Raw genomic sequence first — 23,662 nt, forward strand, 5'->3', positions numbered from 1 at the left:
TTTGCCATACTGTCAGTCCTTACAGAAATCGAAATAACACATGTTCTATTTACATCATGGATACAGAATTGAAATCCACCCCACACACTTATTCAATTGGTCATTATTCAACACTTGAAATTCTATATAATGTCGGAAAGTTAAAATAAATAGCGATAATTCTCGAGGAACCTAAAGCAAACAATAACAATACAAATTTTAACTCTTTTGTACGCGCATACGCGCTAATAGGTCTCATTTTTTAGGTGTTGGCCTCAAGCAGTGTTGAATTGCTCTGACAATTAACAAAAAAAAAAAAAGTTTCCAAATTCAAACAATGTAAACAATAACAAACCCTAACCCTAACCCCAATACAGTTGGACATACCTTAAAGTTCGCATTTTTAATTTGCTCGTTTTGGCCTAAAGCATTATTAAAAAGACTGCGAGGAACATATGCTGCAAATTATAACAAAATAGATAACTACACATGTTTACCATTGCAATTAATAAGGAGCTTTTGCTTTCAAATAAATTGCAAATAGTGAGTAAATAATTAATTGCATTAGTAGAGCTGTTCAGAAACTTACAAAATTCTCAAGTAATTCAAGTGATGTTCTGGCATCAAGTGGTATAATTTATATGAATGCGATAAGAGAATATAAAGAAAAAGAAAGACATTTTTGTTCCATGACATCTGCGCGATATTTTGTTGTCAATTTGTCTCCTTTTAAGGAAAAAGGAAACAAATTCCTAAACACAATATGTACAGTACTCTTTTGAAAAACAAGGCCTTATAAGAACCCACGTTTTAAATTTAATTCAACAGCCTTTTGGTACTGAGATTGATTCATAAATTTAAATCATCAATAATAGCCTTTTCCTGAATGGATTAAACCTGTTCTTAGTGGTGAGATGCATTTAAATAGTGGTCTTACAGATCCTTAAATTCTCCAGCTCCACTAATGGCGGAAACTTTCGTTTCGTTGTAGAATTGGATCTTTCCAAAGAACTAAAAGAACAGGAAATAAAATCTAGCTTAACTTTATATTGCTGCGGAAGAAAGAGCCTAATTTAAGTAATTTACACCGGAAAAATTGCTGGCCTACTTTTGCCCTAGTGAAATTTTTGGCGCGGTGTTTCAAACAATGGAAATCGTATATGCTGTACAAGCCACTGATTGATCGGACAATTTCCGACACAGAATAGACAGGAAGTAAGAAACGAAGGACATACAGAATAGATAGGAAGAAAGATCAATAGTAGCGCGAATACACTCTTGACGGAAACACAACTCGTTAGCTAATTTAAAAAGTAAGATTGGATGGCAACTTTTAGAAATCACTTATATATTAATTTATACTTTATGTTTTATAAATCCTTCCGCAATAAAATTTAGCTTTTATGTTGCTGCGGGGACAAGGCAGTAATCCCAGTCACTCATATTTATATTACACATGCAGATGGAAAAAAGGCTGCTCTTTTTCACATTTACGCTAACCTAGTGTATTCGCAAATAGGTTTTCCATACAATGCCTCATAAGTTGGCAAAAGCAATAACCAACAAGAAACGTAAGGAATCACTCCATATTTGGTGTTAAGTTATTTTAGTGTTTAAGCTAGTATTCGTGGGTTATTACACAGCCGTATTTCCCGAGCTCCTCATGAAAAGTCTCTTTCTGGTATTGTGTGCTTTCAGAGACTACGAATTAACTTTTTGTTAAATAAATTTTTACTTGACGTGTACCACAGCAGGACTAACTAAGTTATTCGCGGGTGAGTTTAACGCATTGAAAGGAACACGTTTAACATTTCTGCCATGCCGCTACTCTGCAGCCGTTCAGCAGGGTTCGATTTGATTTTTATGAATTTTTTTTTTTCAAATTCCACGATGAGCGCGAAATTGAATTAAGCAATGGCAATTAAAAAGCAATGCGGTGTGTGGTTTCTCTAGAAGTTTCATAGAATGTAAGGGTCAAGGCCCGGGACAACAATAACGTTTTCCATCAGTTTCCTGAGTCAGTGATCGCATAATCGTCTCATTCACGCTTACAGTTGTAATAGGATTATGTTGGAGGTAAAAAAAAAAGGTTTTTGGCATAATTTTGCCACATTTGTGAGTACAGCGTTATGAGGACGTATCGTTTTATCGCAAATGCGAAAACCTCTCCCTTTCCTGCAAGAAAAGAACCCCTCTGATACGTCAATCATGTCCTTTCAACAGTTTTTGTCAACTACAAGGGAATGTTATACTTTCAAACTGTGCCCCCACGTGTTTTGAATACCGCCATCTAGATATAAGACACCTTCTGTACCTTGAGCTGCTTAATTTATAGCTGTACGAGTTTGCTACAAGGTGGTAATTTGACGAGAGAGAAAGAGCTATTGCACTCGACGATGACGAGTCTTGCTTTGATTTGTTTGGTGGTTTTTCTTTACTCACTAACGTATGTTCCATTTGCTTTCTGCGCCCCCAAACCACTTTCGAAGGATACTGAAGTTGAAGGTTGGTAATTGTGTGGTTTTATTTTTAAATTTATTTTCCTCGATACATTCTGCATTTTTCAAACATGACCGTGATTGCAATCGTCTAATAAACGTCTAAGCGTCGGTGTTACTTGCGTAGGCATTTTTCGATTACTGCAAGAAATTTATGAGTTTGCCTGTTTCTTACAGTTTCCTCTTTTATTGATATGTTAAGATTTGCCTTCAGTGAAAGTGTACATTCAGTGACATTAATATGTTTCAGACTGGCAAAAACATTTCACTGTTTTCGAATTATGGGTTGCTAAACAAGATTGTCCAACGTTGAAAACATATTTTGTCCACTTTGCAGCTTAAAATTGGTTAAACTTGCATAACCGCAAATTTCTTTTGAAAATAAAGTGTCAAGCGTAGGCAAGTTGCCAAAATGTTTCAACTGTTCCTCATGTTGAAAGGGAGGGGTTCCTCTACATATCAGCACTTTTATCACTTTTGCTGCAGCATTTTAGCTTCTGTGCATCCAGTCCTAGGCAGCCAAAACAAGCTATTACCTAAAATTGTCTCTGGAACTTACCACTGTACTGGTAGGAGACCAACCAGGGAATCATATGGTGTGCAAACTTTCATAACGGGCAAATAAATGTTACGCACTTAGTTAATTACCCATGTTTAGCAAGAGAGAGCGATAAATTTCACCCATGACTATGATTTCGAGCTGCAAAGAGAAGTGTAATTATGCACTTATCTTTAGATCTCAACGGACATCTTGCAGTCATTTTGCGCAAGATTGAAGATTGTTCCATGATTCCCTAACTTCCCTATATGTGTAATGCTTTTACATTGAGGAAAAACAACAGCCAAAGCGAGTTGAGATTCTTACCTCGCCTTTCGAATCCAGTGGTAAATTGTGAAACCATTTTTATCTAGTATTTTACTGTGAAAAGAGAGTTATAAAACAGACTGCGCAGAAATTTTATCCATTTCCAACAGCTCTAATATCAAATTCCTATTCATTATACTTAAGATCTGACTGCTATCGATAACAAATTAGAATAAAAATAGTGTTTTGTAATTAAGGTGGGCACACTTTTGACAGAAAATGTTGTCATAAACCTTTGATTGTTATTGGCAGAAAATAGGTGTTCAAAGTTACTTATATAATATAGGTAACTTATATAATAATGTTGTATAACTGAAATCTTTTTCGCATGATTTCTTCACTTTGATGCAAGTTGAATTACTCCGCGGAAAAAATAATTGAGAGGGCGAGTATTTTTCCTCTTCCTGGCAAGCTCGATATCCAAAACGCGCAGTATGCAGCTACCTACGATTGTATATACACAATCCTGTTATGGTATGCTTGGTGAACAAGTAAAAAGGACTATGGAAAGAAATAATGGGGGAGGAGCACAGGGGAACTGATAACCCATACAGTGCTAATCCACACGACATCTATCAACAAAGAGAGGGTGGATCTTGCTAAGCAAGACATCCTAGACTTAGTTTATCCTTCTTACCCTCTCCATAAGCTTCACGTAGTTTGCTTTATTTAGAGTTGGCTTGGTATCGCAACAAAGCATCCCCGATATAAATAAATGTTTAATTTTATGAAAAGATATCTTAACCGGTATATACCCTTCAAATAACAATGTATATTTATATCCGAGGCATTCGCCGGGGTCCCACGGTGTCTGTCTTGGGCAAGACGCTTTGTACCTTGCAATTGCTTAGTCGAGTCAAGTTAATACATGGACCGGACAATGTAAATTCTTGGGGCAACTGGCCAAAATGTTGAGTGTTTGCCGTGACAGTTGAAGGAGATGGAGTCCTAGACCAGCTATGCTAAAAACAGAGAGTTGACACCCATCCGGAATCTGGTTATTTATCCAGGTTTGGACGTTCATGTTTTGTCTGCACTGTTTCAGGAAACTGCAACTTTGATTCTACCAAGGAACAATTCTGCAGCTGGCGCCAAGAAAAAGACGGTGATAAGTTTGACTGGACGTTACAGCAAGGTTCTACACCAAGTGGATCAACTGGACCCACGAAAGACCATTCCGGCAAAGGTAAGAGTGGGTGGGATAAAAGATAATGACAATTCGCTATTTTTCTTTCAATTTAGAAATCAAGAACAAATCTGGGGCGAGTCTCATCTCGCAGTTGCATGTGAGACCGTTACTAGGGACAAAATGGGGAGTTATGTCGTCCCCAGTAATGGCTCCACAAACATTTGCAAATTCTTGGAAATAAAAATCAGGGTGAGTTTGATGTGAAGAGGGCTGCCGAACAACTTGGGCAATTTTGTCCCTTTTGTCATTGCATAGAGTTGTTGCATAGATACAGGGTTTTATTAAGCGTTTGCACATTGAGGGGAAAAGGAATATCTACAAATTTCAATTTGCTCTTGAAGTTTTTGTAGGTCTTATTATATTTGCATTACTTTCAGGTTTTAGAAAATTCTGCTCAGTTCATGTCCTAATTGTTTCAGTATACTAAACCCGCGAAAAAAATAAACCATTTCACACTGGTTGTTCTCTGTTGTTACTAACACGTCGCTTTACTCCTGTTACATGTAGGTTATTACGCATACATCGAAACTTCATCCCCTCGACGAAGAGGTGATAATGCCCAGATCCGCAATGGGCCCTTCAGTGGGGTGAAATGCCTTCACTTCCACTACAGTATGATTGGCAACACGATTGGAAGTTTGATCATTTATCAGCATATTCATGGTCAAGTCGTGGATGTATGGTCAAAAAGTGGAAGACAGCCCGGCTCAGAATGGCATTCCGATAACGTTACTGTTTATGGAAATAACTACTACGTAAGTTCACTCTGTGAAATCTGAAAAGCTGCTCACTTACTGAGTCTTTACTTTGACGAAGGGCTCGAGCTCGAAATGCCAGCGTCTTAAATCGTAAAACTGTCGTTAATTTACCTTTTTTAGGTCAAATTTGTGGTTGCAGCACAAACGTTGTGACAAGCACGTCAAAACAGCAACACGATTTCTAGCAAACTATAACCGGCATATCAAGCTCAAGCTAGCATATTAAATGATGATGATGGAACCAAGTGGATTGCAATGCAGTCTTTTGGAGTTCGATTTTGTATTGGACTCGTGGTCGCTTGCATTCCAGTTTGACTAAACATATGACGTGGAAGGTGCATATCCAGCTCAAGCTAACATATAAATAATAATGATGGAACCAAGTGGATTGCAACGCAGTCTTTTGGAGTTCGATTTTGTATTGGACTCGTGGCCGCTTGCGTTCCAATTTGACTAAACATATGATGGGTAAAGTGCGACTAATCATGCTATTTCTTGAATAAACTGTTGAACTCTTTTTGAAGTTAAACCCATGGAAAGCTTTGAGAGTGTAAAAGTAACTGGTTTTGCATTTCTACGCTACACGATTACCTTAAAAGCTGGCGCCACTTTTAATGCAATCAGAGGTAAAACGAAATCAATCTTGACTCACTCGTCTTTCCGCGCTTCGCGTCAGGTACATGCATTTAGTTCGAGTTTTACTGGGTCACTGGATTGTCTATGTCCTTTATGACTGGCTAGAGTGATTCTTTTGGTTTTTGTTTTAAGCCACTCATTTGAAAACTGCTCTATTTAAGAGAACAACTGACTCACGAAGCTGTCACTAACATCTCCATGTGCCTATGCTGGTTTTCAGATAATATTTGAAGGCATAACAGGATCAAGCTACACCGGTGATATTGCCATTGACGACATTTATTTCACGGAGAGGTCTTGCAACGGAGAGTCTTTTGAATTTGAGAATGTGTCAGATGAAACTGGAGGCAAGTATTCGACAATACATAAAGATGTCATTTTAGCTTATTCTACGATAACGGGCAATAGTCTGCGTAGCAGGCGTGTTCTTCTTCCTTACGTTTTTTTGGCTCCCAACCCCTTCCCATATTACGTCTGCAACGTAGGCTACGGGCAATGGTTTTAACTCGGGTATACTAAACAAAATAAGTATCTCTCTATAACGACTTGAATTGTACCCACATATGATATTGAATTGATTCAGCGACCACAATCGAGTTGTTCAATGCTCCCCTACGTTTGAATCAGTGGTTTTGTTTCAAATTACATTTCTTCTATTGCTGATCAGTGATGAAGATGTGCCAGAAATGCTTCCCTATAGGCTAATAATTAAAGAGGAATGATAGTTTTAAATCTTTAAAACAGCGTCGTCTCTTTTAACCGGCCAAATGTTGTTTGTAGTGTTTTATCCCGGCTGAAATAACCTAAAGATCTCCCTGCAGTGTAGTTGACCTTTCTTTATAAAATCGGTTATGTTAGAATGATCTTATAATGGTACAAATTCTTGTGTTAGATTTTGGTAGATATACCACAGCTATAAAGTGCCTAATTACAGCATGAATTTCAAGTTTAGGACAATAAAACATTTCCCTCTTACATAGTTCTTCTTTGGAAATAAGTATGAGTTGTAAACTGTTTCCCCGTGTTATGTTTACCATATCATTTTCTTCCTCTTTAGGGAAATGTAACTTCGACTTGGGCTTTTGTGAGTGGGCAAATGATCTGGTTAGCGATAACACAAGTCCGTGGAAGTTAAGTTCGTTCAGAAGTAGTGAGAGGTCAGTTGTCAAAAGACCGGACCGTGGCGGAAGACTCGGTAAGGAGATATTTTCGACTCTTGTTTTTCGTTTTCAGTATTGAATGTACATGTACATGGCATGGGATAAGTGATGGTCATACAATCGGTCAGGGAATGGCGAATCAACCTCAAATTGCTTTTTGCTCCTCCAGAAGAATAGGAAAGGAAACCATATTTCTTCCGTCGTTTTCAGTGGCTAAGGAAATCGCTGCGTCACTTTGAAATTACTGTTTACTGTATTTTAATCGTACTCGTGTTCCAGGGCTAAACTGCTGCTAAATTATCTACGAAAAAAACTCTGTTTTTGGAGGTAAAACCAAACAATAAGGAAACCACTGCGTCACCTTTCAATTACTTCTTTCTGCGTGCTTGTGCCCAACTCAACTGAAACTACTGAAAATACCTGCTAAACTCAATTATACAACAACAACAACAAAAGAAATTGCACTTTTCACTAAAAATGTGAAAGCTGTTAAACTAACGCAAAATAAAAACACTAATGTCAAAATGATTGAATATCGTGATTTTAAGCCTCTCCTTCTACTGTGCTTGCGAAATATTTCATTGTTCTGCACGTTTGCTGACAAATCGCGATATTTGTTATCAACCTGGTCTACTTCTTAAACTTTTTCAAAAAACAAATTGTAAGACACACTACTTTACTTTGCTTTGGCTTTGTGTTTTTACTCAGGGGGGAAGTTTATATACGCAATGAAATCTGGAAGACAAAGATCCAAACATCGCCTAGTGAGCGCCAAGGTATGCGGTCCAAAGTGCGTCGAGCTTTACTACTTCATGGAGAAATCTAAGAAAAGTGAATTCAGGCTGTTAGCTAGAAAAGGCAACGATGGTGGAGAGGATCGCGTTTGGTTTTCATCAGGAGAAGAAAGTAAACTGGGGGAATGGACAAGGGCAGTGGTTGAAATAAACGCTGAAGATGAAAACTGTTTTCAGGTAATGTTTAAGCTGACAAAGTCGGCCTCTTGAACTACAACTGAGTTCTTCGTAAACTATTAATCTTCAGACAAACATAAGCAATAGCTGATATTCTTTCTTAAAAGCAATACCCACGGGTAGACACCTTAAAATCATGTGAGTTTTGTGTGGCACAGGTCGACAAAGCTTTAATTCTAGACTTTTTTAAAACACAAAGTGTACTAGACACAGGGTTTTTCAAACCTGAATAATCTGATATAACGGCGTAACATGTAGGTAACTACCCACCCAATCACATCCTAGTCTAGTTATACGTTCGAGGACTACACCGTCTTGATAATAAAGAAAACAGACTAATCTTTAAGAGTAGAAAGGTTATTATATAAGCTTCGTAACACGCGTACAAGTGATCGACTCTTCAAACATGACAGCTATGTGCATCTTGTTTTCACAGCTTGTTCTTGAAGCCAACCTTGGTGGGGAATTCACAAGCACAATAGTTGGAATGGATGACGTCCTTATAGCAAATGGAAGCTGCTGCCCAATGATCAACACTCCTGAGGACACTGCTAAAGGTATTTATCTCCACTGATGTATTTTTTTTGTTCTTCGAACCAATGTCCTCCGCCAGCATGAATGATCTGAACCGCAGCATCTACCCGCATACAAGGGAACTCATCGTCAACGAAATAATACTCAAGATATGTTTGTTAAATTTCTTCATCTCGTTTTCGTCTTTTACAAGTAACTAAGTGAAAGCTAATGCAGAAAGGTATTATCCTTTGGGAACTTTTAGCTGGATATTTCAATAAGAGGAAATTTTACGAAATTTGCTAGCTGCTTTGTTTTCGCAAAACGCCAGCTGTTATCGTGTTTGTCATAGTATTTTACTCTGTTTTCAGTCACATTCATCTCCCACTTATACGAAATTCCAAAATGTCCATTATATTGTATTAGGAAGTCAGTTCTTACTGCTATTCCAGAAGTTTTAAATGAACGTTTATCCTTCTACTCTAGCAAACTGCGATTTTGACAAAGGAACATTGTGTAACTGGAGACCCTCTACGAAATCAACGTTCCTCTGGAGTATTGGAAGTGGCCAGACTAACAGTGGGCAAGCAAGCGGTGGCATGACTGGACCTACAGCGGATTTTTCTGGCAGTGGTGAGCAATGAGATAGATGAGTAGAATTCCTACTAACACTAATGCCTATTATTCAACAAAATTTGGTCGTATCAAGAGGCACAGGTTCGAGTCGAGCACTGGTTTGTGTGTTTGTTCTCACACTCGCTCAGTCACAGGCCAGCTTGTCTCCACTCAGGTATATATTTAAATGACTCTTGATAATTGGCTACTTCAATCCCTGATTTATTGATTGATCAATCCATTGATGAAATGAAAAGCTACAATTGAAGATATTTGTTTGACTAAAAATGGACTCTTCCCTGAATTCACAGGAAAATATGCGTATATCGAATCATCTGAACCTCAGGCAACGGGGGATAAAGCCGTCCTGGTCAGCAACATGATGGCTGGACAACAGTGCATGCGCTTCAAGTACCACATGCATGGGGCGGACATTGGTTCGTTGTCAATATACAGGCGAGGATTTCTTGTATGGAAAGAAATTGGTAACCACGGAAACAGGTGGCTTGAAGGCCAGGTTGACTTTGACTGTAGTATGTCTCAATACCAGGTAAGTTCCCTGCTGAAATAATTGGTTGTTTTTAACTTAATTCGTTCTTGGTTGATGGCAAAAGCTTTTGAATGTTATTACTGTAATCTTGAATTGGGAAATCATTTCATATTCGTACAGGTTGAAATAGAGGCGACTGTGGCTGGATGGCGCGGTGATATTGCTATCGACGAGCTCCGCTTTACTCCTGGACTATGTCCTATAAGGCCCATTGGAGATGTCGCTGCTGGAACAATTCCAACGCCACCAGTTCCGACTACCGCCTTGATACCTATGGCGCCACCATACAGTAAGAAACTATTCTTATCGAAACATATTAGGAAAATTGTTTACCATAACCAGTTCATACCAAAAGTGGATCCCATTTATCCATGTTCCCTTGTATGCTTAAGGTGAAAGAAAGGGTTCACTTCAGCATAAACTGATGGCGATAAACACAACACGGATTAAAGACAGACTTACTCCTCCACTCTAGTTTCTTTTAGACAATATTTCCCTAAACCCCAAGAGTTAATGTTGAATTTAATCTACATTTCCAAAACGTCAGTACTATCATAGTTGAGGCGCTTGCTTTGTCATAATATCGGGACTGTTTTGTACCATAGGTATTTGTATATTCAATAATAATTTGTGTGGCTGGACAAATGCTTTAGACGACGATGGCGAATGGCAGATTCATCAAGGTGACACGCCATCTTATGAAACAGGACCTCACTACGACAGCGACGGAAATGGTAGGAAGTTACTTCTTCCGTATCAATACCTATTGTCGTACAAAAGAGTATCTGTTACAGTGGCACCTGGGATTCTTAGGAGATTTCCACTTACTTGCCTCGACTTTCATGATATCTATTTTTGAACTTAAATTTTTAAACAAATTCTTCCCTTTCAGTTAAAAGGTGCTTCCGCTCATTTCTAACCCGAAATTGTACTAGAATTCTTTTTAAATGTGCAGTTACAATGTCTCAATGTCTCAATGTACAGTTACATCAGTAAAATAATTTATTTTTCCCAGATGGCCCAAACATTGTGCTTTAAATAAGGCGGATTTAGAGGACGATCATTTGTTTTCCTTAAAAACCCTCTGAGTACTTTTCTTGTGTGTGTGAAAAAGGAGTAAGTAAGTAAAAATGTATCTTCTCTTTTCTTCCCACAGGGTACTACCTCTATATGGAAGCCTCGGACCTACTTAATAGTCAAAAGATCCGCTTAGAGAGTCAAGAGTTTTACACTCCAATTTGTTTACATTTTCACTATCACATGTACGGCAAGGACATCAACGAGCTGCGGTTGGAGCAGCGCGACCTTAAAGACAATTTAACAAAGACTGTTTGGTCAAAAACTGGAGATCAAGAGGATTACTGGCACTTTGGTTCACAGGCGTTCTACGGAGATCACTACACAGTAAGTTAGGAGCATAGAAGGTTTTGTTAGAACCAAGAAGGTTCAATGGCACAGAATGTAGCGCAAAGAAATGGTAACCCTGGGCTCAAAATATCATGAAAGTAAAGAATGTCTTCAGATGACAAATTACCAACCCAAAATCGAGAGGACTTGGATTAACCTTTTCATTATTATACCTGCAAAGAACGTGGAGTAAAAAAGGGAACCCTGAGTTACTACGCTTTTTGTTCAACCTCCCCCCTCCCCACCCCCCCCCCCCCCCAAAGTAGAGTCATTGCGCAAATTCATCATTATACCTGAGAGCCCTTTTGGAATCAGAAGTCACTAATGCCTAATTTTGGACGAATAAAAAGACGTTTGAGCATGCAACATTTTGTAACTTATCTACGATACAGACTTGCTGATTTTCTCATTAACTTGACTAGTCTTTTCTTTCTTTCTTTCTTTCTTTTTTTTTTTTTTTATTTCTTCTGTTAAAGGTATCATTTGTAGGTGTCCGGGGCAACTCGTATCTTGGTGACATTTCCCTTGATGAAGTTAGCGTTAGCGATGCTGAGGAATGCAAAAATTTGGGGCCCAAACAGGGAGACGTGGGAGGCAATCCCAAGGAAGGTGAGTTTGCTATTTATAGCGGCTATGGCCAGCTATTCTCTGTTGAAAGATGCTGGATAATAACTTCCGAATGGTCTGATTCAATCAGGACATGCGTGTCCTGCCGTAAAGCTCTCAATATTTCCTTTGCTTCCAATAAGTTCTCCGGTTAAGCTTGTTGTTTCACTCCCTTATAACCGCAGTAAAGCAAAGCGACGGCAGAAAAATGCATAGAAAGTAGTTGTGTAAGTGTGGTTTGGTTCATAACTGAAGTAGACAAAACCCGGCATTTGCGTAAAGAAACTGGCGACATTACCTGTGTGCAAATGTATTGCAGAGCACCGAGTATTAAAGTGAAAGTAACAATGAGCCATTATCCCTATGCATGACTCCCTGCATGACGAAGGGAGTCTTGCATGGTAGCTGTATTCATCACGCGCACGACATCTTCGAGACATTGCATATTATCATGATTCCCTAAGCGCGTCTCATATAGGGAATGGGGTATCGAGGAGTAAATAAACTCTTTCTCAGATCGTGTAATTAATGTTTATCTTTTCATTTTTCTTTGTTCATTAAGGAAACTGCAATTTTGAAAGTAAGAATAAAGTTGATACAGGGAAATGCAAATGGCTCGATGTTAAGGATGACCAGTTTGATTGGACGATTCATTCAGGAAAAACACCATCGTCTGGAACTGGGCCATCTTCTGATCACACACTCTCAAGAGGTAATCATTGCTACCTACGTATAATGTTTCTGAACTATTGTTATACAATCAGGACTACCACGCCACTCTTCCCTTATTGCAGGTCCGCAACGGCGTTCGAAAGAAGGCAAATACATTTACATTGAAAGTTCCAGTCCACGTAGACCGGGACATGAAGCCATGCTTCGTGTCAAACTTGAGGGCCGGTCTTTCTGCATGCAGTTCTGGTATCACATGTACGGTGATCCTGGATCACTGACAGTTATGCGGATTGTGAAGCAGGAAAAAGATGACCATATACCAACGCGAAAGGACTTTAAGAAGGAACTGCACAAAGAGTGGGAAAGATCTGAGATAAGTGTCGACAAATGGCTGCTAGCTGAAGTTGAACTTGCAGTGGTCCGATCTGTGCGACGAGGAACTGTTCATTGGGTAGGATGTTTGCTTTGTGGCTTACACGAATCGCAAGATGCAGTTCACCATTTCATATTAGTTCATTAAAGTCAGTTTGTATGCATGTCTGGATATATGAAAACAGTTTGAAAGAAAACCTTGCCCTGCATAAGCCAAGGTGGACGCACCAACTTACATGCAATGCAACCTTTTTTTGCTCCCCGAAAGTAACGAGCCCACAAAAGAAGCGAGCAACCTCAAAGACTGCTGGCTAATTCTGAACGTAACGATGGTCGTTAAACGTTGCTTTCGGAATTTTACGGTATGAAACGATTACCTAGAAGTTAGAGGCTAGGGAACTAATAAGCATAATCATTTAACTTCGCAATCTAGTGGTCCTTTAATGTCGCAATATCTTTTCGCTCCTAGATCGCAATTGTGGGTTCAGTTGGCCGCTCATACAGAGGAGATATCGCCGTCGATGATATTGAGTTCTCTGAAGGACGCTGCTCCTCGAGGAGGAGGTCTTAACGTTAAAACCTCCAACTGAGTGCCTTTTCCTGAGGTAATAACCGTTTCTGTGGTAACTGGAAGACTGTAGATCCGATAATAGGCCATTTTCGTATTCTCGGCAATGGACTGGAACTAGCTTGCAATGGGTCGAGGCTCATGCGAGGGAATATCATTAAAAGGAGATTAATGTCATTTGCACTTGAAAAGACTCCCTGCATTAACCTCAGATGCAAGCTATTTCCAGTCCAATACCGACAATGCGAATCCCATGCAGAAAGGTAATTTTTTTCCTGCATTATGAGAAACGTGGTTACGTAAGGTTGGTTTGGCTGCACGGAGACGTCTTCTCGTGTTTGAATAAGCTTACCTCCTTACTAGGAAAAAAGTCAGCATACGAGCCAAGTGACCCATCGGGGTGGAGCTTACATATGTATCCCGGTTTCTGTAGTATTAAGCGACTAAGGTTATTTCTACTACTCCCTGGATGGGGTGCCAGTCCATCGCAGGGTTACCCCCAGCATTACGTTCGCTGGCTGGAGGGAGGCACTGTGAAAGTAAGGTATCTTGCATAAGAACACAACGTTCGGCCAGGGCTCGAACCCATCCGGAGACGAGCACACTAACCATGAGGCCACCGCGCCTCCCTCTACCTCCTTGCTCAGAGAGAACTTATTGTCCTGTAATTTCGTGACATTTTTGCCTAAACCGCAAAAATCGTCACGTATTTTTAAAATGGCAGCTACTAATATAAGAGTATTTTATTTATCTGCTGAATCATTTTCACTTATAAATTATAAAAATATATATATATATCGAAGTCACAATGGGAAACATTTTTTCATCAAAAAGAAACTTAGAATTCTTTTTTTGTCTTGTTTCAGAATACCCTTTTCCTCAGCCTATCAGACAAAGCTGGAGTGATCTCATGGTTGATAAATCGCTGTGTGCCTTTCCACAGAATAAATAAATTCAGTATGAAAACGCTTGACAGTTGTGCCGATTTATACGGCTACAGGATAAATAGGATGGTAAAACACTTACTGGATCATAAATGTCAGTTATCCTCTTCAAAAACAAATTACAGAAAGGTGTTACATAACATACATTTAAGTAAAATTGTAATATTTAAAAGGATTCGCAAGGATCGTTCGATTTTTGAAGGAATTACAGTGTAGGTCTTGCTCTTTCTTTTTGTGCATATTCAATAACGATATTCTACAGTTAACAAACACAAAAAGATATTGATTAGCATAAGGTTTAGGAACCTTAACTTTAATCTGAGTATCGAAAGTACCAAAATTGAGTGTAACTTTTTACATATGTTGTAGTTAGTTCCTGAGCTCAGCTAAAATAATTTAAAATAATTTTTGATTTCCACTATGCGTGTTTCGTCCTCTTCCAGTTTGTTAATTGTTTTTCAATTCGTTGTTGTTTTTTTTTCAAATTATTTTTTTCAATTTTCCCTTAGTCAGTAATAATTACAGACTGAAATAATAATTATTGAAAAAAAGTCAATTACCCGATCGAAGAAAACGAACCACGGATAGTTGAAATCAAAAATTTATTGAGATGAGCACCAACTTATATCATGTTTGATCCTCTGACCTCAGTGTGTGAAAATCTTTGGAATCAAGATCCCTAACAGTTTTATGTAGTCCTTGGCATGGCATATCCAAAAGGTCACGAAAGGAGTAAACTGTACTTAGACTGTAAAAAATCTGTGCTTGTAATAACTTGAAGAAAAAGAACGTTTTTGATTTTGCAAGACATGTTTGGACAGTTTTCAGGGATAGTCGGTTGCAAAATGTCTGTTAAATTTGAATATTGTATTTGGAGCATCCGAGAATGACACAATAGTGTGTGTTCTCGTCTTTCAATCTGTAACGTGAGTGATTTTTAATAAAGAACACATCAGTTTGAAGAATTTCCTCTGCAAGGCTTGACCAGGCTTAGATTGCATTTGAATAAGACTTGTAGGGGCAAAAGGTCGATTAATAAACCATTTCAAGAGATAGTTGTTTGTACCTGACACATTTAGTTACAAATAATTTAGTGATTCAGTAAACTGATCAAAATTATTTTTCACAAGCTAAGAAGTTCCCATTCAAGCACTCTCTAAAAGACTGCACTGCTTAACTAAACACTTGCTAAAAAGGTTTTAATCTGATTTAGTTAACACAATAACATCATAAACCTAAGTTGTTAACAAAATTGTTTTTGGTTGCTCGAGGAAATATTACGTGGTCTGAAATGGGAAGACAAACCGCTCAAGCTAAAAAGGTCTATTAAAGTTGAGGAAATTCGTTTCAGCTGAGCTCAGATAGAATGTCATTATGGTTTCCGACATAGACGTGTTGTTGGTTCTCTGTTAAACATATTTTGATGTTGTTGTTGTTTTCTTTTTTTCAAATTTTCAAAAGCAATGCGCTTTTGATTATAGTTTTGCAAATCATCTGCAAGTGCATGTTAATTTATACTGTCACTATCTGGAGACGTGTTTCGATGGTATCGTTAGAGTCACAGGTTTGATTTCAACAGGAAGATTAAGTGTTTTGTTATGTTTTTCTATGGCACACGAAATAAAAGAGGCATTGACGTTTTTTATCGATATCTCAGTCATGGAGACGTGAGAGTGTATGTAATTGCAGACCTCCGTGTAAAAGAAGCATAACAAAGATAACCATTTTAGTAAACGAATAAGGAACAAACAACAACTAGATCATATTTTCTAGATCTAGCACAAAAATCCCATTACTATAATTAAATGAAATGAATAAAAATCAACGGGAGACTTTATATTTCGATCGAGCAAGGAGCTGTTATGTGTAGCACTACAAAATAAATTCTACAGAAAAAATTCTTATCAAACTCAACATCAGCAGATGTCGATATAATAGTGTTACGGACTTAGCTTAGTGTTCAAATAGTATATTAGTAAAGTTTTCGTTTTCGTGTCCTTTTCGTCATATAACACGGAAATAGGTTCGGCTTACCGAATTGTAATCGCAATAACTTACATTTCTTATCAGTACCTCTTCGATATTTATCGGAAAGGCTAGAATTTCGAAGTATTAATCCCACCAATAATCGAACAATTAATCTTTTACCAGTTTAGATCAAGACAGCTTTGCACATTGGATGATTGTATATCAATTGTAGACTCGTGTCAGAACAGAAATCGTTCCAAAACTATTGAAAGCCAAAAAATAAAACTACAAAAATTAAAATATACGTTTATTGCAATGACTTCGAAATTAAATAATTCAGTTCTGGTTCAAGTGGGATTCTAACTCGAAACATTCAGCACAACTGAAAAACACCATAAAGGAAACAAGTTGTTTTTGATTTGCAAAGATTTCAGTAACGTTTTCATCCTCTGTTTGCTTTTCCAAATTAAACCGCCGGCGGGTTTTGTTATCAAACGTTCAGCTTTGACTGAATGGCATTGCCACGCGGAAGCGGCCAAGATCTATTGTTCCGGTAAAGTAATTAAAACTAGTAATAATTCATAATCCTTTTGCCTTGAGGAGTCCATAAATAACTCGCTTTTTATTACTATGGCATATTCGACAAGTAATATATAAAGCTTACAGTTCTAGAAAACTCATTCACACACAGTCGTCGGCTTGACAGGTAAGCTTTGGATAATCTTGACTGTTGTTTTTAGAGGTGTAGTATGCCAGTGCCTTCTTGGTAAAGCGAAGTTAAGCAGTTGTGATGCCTACATGTGTTATCATGTTAACGTTTCTTACACTGCTTAAACAGTCAAGTTTTGTTTTTAACACACCGTTGATCAAAATATTTACGTATTTCAATTAGCACACTTCCATAAATTTTCAGATGACTTTTTAAGTGGAGTAGTAAAACTGTGAATCTGCATTTTATAGTTATATACACTAAAAAAAAAACTGTGAATACTCCGGCACTGTTTCGTACATCAGGGCTACTTCGATGCATTGGAGGCCAAAACTTGTCGACTCTAATAAAAGTTACCTCACGGTGTTTACGAAGGTAAAAGAGCACAAATTCAAAGAGAATCAAGACGGAATCAACCCAAAAAATTGGTCGCTCAAATTTCAAGTTAACGGAAACATAAAATTTAGCCGCAGAGTCTTCTCGACCTCTTGAAAAGACTTGCAGGGTACAGTAAGGTAGTGTCACTATATTCAAACGTAGCAATTTATTTTTAAGGATAAAATTGCTTTGGAATCACTGGGTTTCTCATGGATGTAGTAATATTGAGAACTGCCGAGTGGCTAGTTATCGCTAGGCCACATGTTATTGTTTAAAAGGGAGAATAATTCAATGACAAATGATTGACATTTCGTGACGTCGGCAACTTTGACTTCAGAACGTACAGTTTTTTTGTTATTTAAAAGGTATAGGAAACATCATTGATTTTTTTTTGGGGGGGGGGGGGGGCTGGGGGAATATTAATTGTTTCATCTTTTGCTTGGTACACTAGAGGAAAAGACAAAAATTGTTAATTTTTAACCAAGCTATCTTTGTACCAGTTAGTGAATCTGCTAGCACGTCATGTTTTATCTCTAGTTACAACTTGTTCACCATTTATATATTCAAGCTTTGAAGAACTTTTAATGAACAGTGAACTTTCTGAGTGTCTATATAGTTAAAGCAGCGTGAGCCTATGTTCATTTTCCGCATTCTGAACAATCTACACTTCAAGACTGGCAAATACAAATTCAACTTATCAAACGTTTCTACCGAGCTAAACGAATCAAATCATTTTAATTAGTTTTGATAAAAACGAGATATTACCATGAATTTTCAAGTGAGAACACGTTATTCAACTTTAATTAAAGCAAATATTAAAAGCATGTTTAAAATTTGATTGTTAAAAGCCCCTGAAATAAGAAATAGTATTATACCTAATGATCGTCAAACTTTCATTCTTTTGACGCTTAAGGGATATTAAATGTACAAAGTTTTATTTCATGAAAGCATTACATATTTTCATTACCTGGAGACTCTCACATTTGTATATACCTGCTAAGCATATTAAAACATTCTACATTTCATACACCTAGGTCATATATCGAGAACTCTTTTCATATATATCTGTTCACCATTTGACAAATTAGTTATAAATCCAGAAATTATCAGCGTTTATCAAAATAAAAATTGCAATCAAACTTTTCTTAACAGAAGTCTAACGCGGATGTAATTTTAAGAACATCAAAGTTATCTATCCGGTACCGCAAGCCATGTGGTGACAACTGTTTATTAAGATTTAGCAAAATGATTTCTTGCGAACTTTTCAATAAGGACAATGATTTCACAGGAATGCAAAATAAATATTTGTTATTCTACTCAAGTCCATAATACAAGTTTCCCTTGACAGTTTTTTGGACACATAAGAGTGGAAACACCATGAAAAGATTCCCTCGGTCGACTAGTCCACCTGTACGTTGAAAAACTACCACATCAGTTTTAGTTCAAGGGAGAACGTTTTTTAGTTGTGTTCGATGAAACCTTTTCGATACGGATCGAGGGCCAAAAGAAAACAAATCATCATTGTTTTCTGTTAATTATGTGAAAAATTGACTTTATTTCACGTTTCTACGGTAACTTGAAAGGATAATTTTCGATGACACGAATCGAAAACATTTTTCAGAATGAAGTGGTGTCTTTGGAATTATTTTAAAGTAACGTTATAATCGCGAACGAATCAAATAGATGTAAGCAACGAATTCACTTAAAAGCGCGATAGTTATACTTGAAAAGAATTTGCCGGACGGTTTTGAGATACCAGAGTTGGGGAAATGGGTGGTAAATGGGTGGTCTCAGTAATAAACAGCCACCCATGAGCCGCGAGCAGGAAACCAATGCCATCTTGGCACAAAACCGGAATGTTTTTAAATCTGATCATGGCTAGACAGCATACAAAAGTTGTTGTATTTTTACGGTTGTTTTTGAAACAAAATGGAAAACTAAAGAAAAGTAGATCGTTTATTACTAATAATGCATTTTTCGTGTGGACTGCACTGTTCCGAATTCAGCTAATCTTGATGTTTGACAGACCAAGACTGCTCAACAATTTCATCCTGTATATGTTCGCTTATCCAGCATTATTAATCTCCCTCGGAATTGTGCAGAGCATTGCACCCGTATCTGTAAACGTAGTGCATGACACCACCCACGTAGGCACACCTCTTTTACCCATAGGAAGTGATATCTTTCTTCTTTCCTTTTTCAGACACGAAACATGACTTCGCTTTGCGTGCTTCCGTCTAAACACAGTGCTGCAACTGTTACTTTTATTTGTTTCCTTTCTTTGTAAATCGACCATTACTCGTTATACCCAACCTTTTCAAACGGATATTGAATGAAATATCACCGTGACAAAGTTTGTTTTTAGACCTTCATTCCACAGTTATAGAAACACTTGAATGTTCAAGAAAGTGAGGCGAAGTCAGTGAAACCCTCACATTTTTTTTTGAAACAAATCCGAGTCAAAGAGAAAAATAGCAACTGCTGACAGCCATAATTCAAGTTGTAAGTGTAATTAACCGATAATAAATTATGATAGAATTTATGCAAACTGCGAAATCATCATTAACGGCGGCATCGATCTAAACTTATGTGTGTAAAGCTAGAAATTAGACATTTGGTGTGAATTTTCGTTAGAAACTAGAAATTAAGTGTGGCCGTTTATTCAATATGACTGCAAGTAAACAAGCAAACAAACGTACTAATGACATGTGATCTGAAAATGAAAGTCATCAACTCCAAGGAACACTGTTCTTAGGTGTCACCAAACTTTTATACAGCTAACATTGAACTCGTGCGACAAATAATGGAGACCATATGCATTAACTTAATTCAGTATAAAATGAAAACCTCGCCAATTAAAAGTATTTCTTTACTATCAGCCATATCTACATTTCTTTCTTTCTTTCTTTCTTTCTTTCTGGAATCACATTTTGCGATTTATACTTGGATTTGAATAAACTATAGTCTTAGATTAGTTTTAAATTTTAGTGTATATTTAAGATCCCTCTACGCTCGAACATTTCTAAGCTGACTTCAGTGATAACCACTGACTCTAGATCTGGGAATAACAACCTGCAAATAACAATGACAAATATTTGGGGTCGTCACGGCCATTTATTTTTAGAAAGTCTAGTTTTGTTTCCGCTCTGTGTAAGAGCGTACAGAGAATTAATTACAGTCTAATCTTAATCTGTGGACACGTCCGACAATATGGCTAATGACGTCAGAGGCCACCAATTTTCCGACTTCATTTGGCTCAAAGTTTCTATTCTCAGTTTGGCGCCTAGAAAGCTTAACTTAAGCTGTCTTTAAAGACATAAAAGCACTTAAAAAATTTCCTACTGAACAATAATATGACACGAAATTGAACCCTAAGCCTACAGAGCGAGAGTGGTTTCCTCAAACGTATTTCATCGCTCCGAATAGATTTACCAAAGTAAGGAAAGAACTGTCTATATCCTGCTTCGTCGAAGAACGCTACAATTTTGTTACTTTTGCGTGTATGTGTTGCGACAAACAACTACTTGAACAAGGAGCGGAAACGAATCCAGTCCTTTATAACTGAAACGTACCTGTCAGTAAGATTATTTACATCAAGTGCGTAAGTAAATGTATCATTCCAATAAAATATTACTACTTGGAGCATGAAATAAAATGAATGTGCACGTTTGCACGTGTGTAAAATATGTACTGATGTCCATATATTCATAGAGTTGATTTACTGAAATATCAGATCAGTCGAATATAACAGTTTCTGTGACATACAACTAATAAGATATACCCAAATGTAGACGGCAAATATAAAGCGATTTATTTTCTGAAGTGAAACATTGCGTTATCGTGTGTTGTCAATACAGCTATTTTTCGTGGCATGTGCGTCCTTTCCCAAGCTGCAATTAACGCATCGCCTTTTAAACGCAAATTCGTGTAATTAACCTGCTGATAACGATTTGAAAACAATAGAAAGTAAATATTACGGTGTTTTCGACAACTACTCAAATGGATTCGATTAGCGATTCCTCATGACTTATTATAATTCATTTGAACTTATTTGAATGTAATTTTTTTAAATGTAACAGCATTATTGCTAATTTTTCTCTCTATTTACTCCAGTTCTTTTGCGATTCTTTCGATTTATCAGTTTTGCTTGAGGCTATAAGCGCAAACACAACACTTGTGCTACTTACTAATTCAAGCTTCGTAATGATAGATTTTTGTACTTAAACTATTTGAAGAAGTTGTCAAAAATTAAACAAAGGTTAGTGGAATATATTGGTCGTTGTAATGAGAGAAGGCTGTCCTTATAATGACCGCTTCCTTCAGAAAACTGCCAAGTCTATTTTCGTGTTTAGTTTTTTTGTCTTTGACGTGCTTCCGTAAAACTCTGCTTCCTCACCTAAGAGTTGAGGTTTCCTTGTTCATTCAAAATTTTGTGATTACCGAGACGTAATTGTTTGCCATGGCGCAGTGAGTAATAAACTGAAAGAACAATGCCACTTAACAAAAAAACGCAATAAAACAGGCTGCGCCTTTAGAAGCCAGCTCTAAATGATCTCTGCTCTCGATCGTCGACAACAGATTCACTATTAACGACTAGCTATCGCCTTTTTTACAGTCAGATCCAGCAATCGCCCAGCTAAACCATGAACAAGAAAATATTCCTGATTGCCTTTCTTTTTCTGGCTTTTTGCACTGGGGAACTAATGGCTAGAAATATGTTTAGGCCCAACAGAGAAACGGTAAGCTTATGTAAATGATTATATTAATCGAAAAAAAGTCAACGAATGTGTATGTTTTCGACAGTTATCACTTTGCCTCTCTAAATTATCTTTCAAAAAAGATCCCAGTTCAGTCTTACTGTAAGTCACTGAAATGTCTCCGTGATTAGTCCAGATAATTCGTGAAGACTTTAATGTCAGTAATTAATCCGTGCAGGACATTGGAAAATTTTTTTCTCGCATCTCTGGCTTTGCAATAAGTCCCAATGAAGTGAAGCAAATGTCAATCCACAATAACAGTAACCCACAGTCAGTTAATTTAGTTTTAGTCCTGATCGAGATTTCGATGCCCCTGAAAAAAACAAAATTGACAGATTTTGTGCCCTGCGCATGTGTTTCAAATCTAACTTTTAACAAACACAAGACACATAGATTGTCGATTCAATAGGTCAAGAATCACTGCTTTCGGGCTACAATGACAAAATTAAATATATTCTGGATTTTCATGGTATTATCGAGCTGAACTCGTTAATTTACAAAGGGAGTTTTTTCAGTGCAGCGTGTGCAAAAAAATGCCTAAGTCCCGATTATCACTGGCAATCGTTAACCATCCAGAATCGACTCAGCTTTTGGTTGTAATTCTAATTTTGTGAAAGAACATAAACTAGACAAAGTATGAAATGACCGCTGAGTGTGCTTCCATTAGGGACACATCAGTAGGGCTTACTGGTCTGACAAAAATCATTTTCCAGTTTGAATTGCCAACAAAAATAAGGTAGCTAGAAAAGCCTCTTTTACACTCCTTGCTATTATTTTAATCACAGTTTTATTCCCGTTTTATCTTAGCACGAGCGTCCAAAGCGAAGTGGTTGTAATTTATACAGCCCCTGTAGCGATGAGATGCCCTGTGAGCTGGACGACTGCAACGGAACACCCATTGCCTGTTATGAAGGGCAGTGCATCCCTATTGATTCTGATCCATACAAGAAAAAGCGAAGCATCGACTTTCCTCAAGATATCTGAACAAACGTGTTTTATCCACGGGTACCTGGCCGCACTGAGAAACCGACAAATGAAGACATCAATCAGTTTACGTCATGCAAAAAAAAAATACACAGTTATGTTTTAACGGACAAAACATGTCAGTCGCTGCAAAAGCTATTATTTTCAGTTTATTTCTATGTAGATAGCTACTGAAGTTAAAATGTTTGATATCATTGACATAAAGCAATAAAATTGTTTGAATCTGAAATTTATTTTGTCATAAATTACTGTGCCTAACCGCCTTTTTAAAAGGCATTTTTAGGAGTATATCATCAAAGAAACTGTTCTGTTACATATTTCGTTTTGAGTCCCATTTCCTTTACCTCATAAGTTGCCAAGGAAATCCTTATGTCCCTTCGTGCGTTTTGAGCCGGCGCTTGTGCGTTTCTAGTCTGTTTGGCAAGTGTATCCATGTAAATGAAAACAGGCTTTCACGAAAACGAGGAAATATCTCACCCTCGGCCATAAAAGAAAACAAAATTCATCGAATTGATCCGCCCATGACCGAAGTATTTTACCATCCCCTTTTTTCACTGGTGGGA

General features: G+C 37.5%; 1 protein-coding gene and 1 long non-coding RNA gene across 3 annotated transcripts; both read left to right on the forward strand.

The window, feature by feature from the left end:
• The first annotated feature begins 1,713 nt into the window (after nucleotides 1–1,713).
• Nucleotides 1,714–15,948, forward strand: LOC110051868 (MAM and LDL-receptor class A domain-containing protein 1-like). Its single transcript, XM_089279944.1, has 17 exons — nucleotides 1,714–2,484; nucleotides 4,388–4,528; nucleotides 5,039–5,286; nucleotides 6,146–6,272; nucleotides 6,983–7,120; nucleotides 7,794–8,056; nucleotides 8,493–8,613; nucleotides 9,056–9,202; nucleotides 9,496–9,734; nucleotides 9,855–10,023; nucleotides 10,340–10,468; nucleotides 10,891–11,138; nucleotides 11,618–11,750; nucleotides 12,310–12,459; nucleotides 12,542–12,870; nucleotides 13,261–13,396; nucleotides 14,226–15,948. The coding sequence occupies exons 1-16, from the start codon at nucleotides 2,376–2,378 to the stop codon at nucleotides 13,360–13,362; spliced, it is 2,793 nt and encodes a 930-aa protein (XP_089136070.1). The 5' UTR covers nucleotides 1,714–2,375; the 3' UTR covers nucleotides 13,363–13,396; nucleotides 14,226–15,948.
• Nucleotides 15,949–16,900: 952 nt separating this feature from the next.
• Nucleotides 16,901–23,328, forward strand: LOC110052163 (uncharacterized). 2 transcript variants are annotated; one of them, XR_016204373.1, is made up of 3 exons: nucleotides 16,901–16,977; nucleotides 21,974–22,097; nucleotides 22,923–23,328. It is a non-coding gene; the product is annotated as an uncharacterized LOC110052163 (long non-coding RNA). The 2 variants fall into 2 exon arrangements; XR_002297015.2 differs by lacking the exon at nucleotides 16,901–16,977 and having other exon boundaries at nucleotides 21,897–22,097.
• Nucleotides 23,329–23,662: the final 334 nt, after the last annotated feature.

The sequence above is a fragment of the Orbicella faveolata genome, unplaced genomic scaffold, assembly GCF_042242905.1.
Source record: "Orbicella faveolata isolate gen_17 unplaced genomic scaffold, um_ofav_v1 contig_47, whole genome shotgun sequence".
Classification (NCBI taxonomy): Eukaryota; Metazoa; Cnidaria; class Anthozoa; order Scleractinia; family Merulinidae; genus Orbicella; species Orbicella faveolata.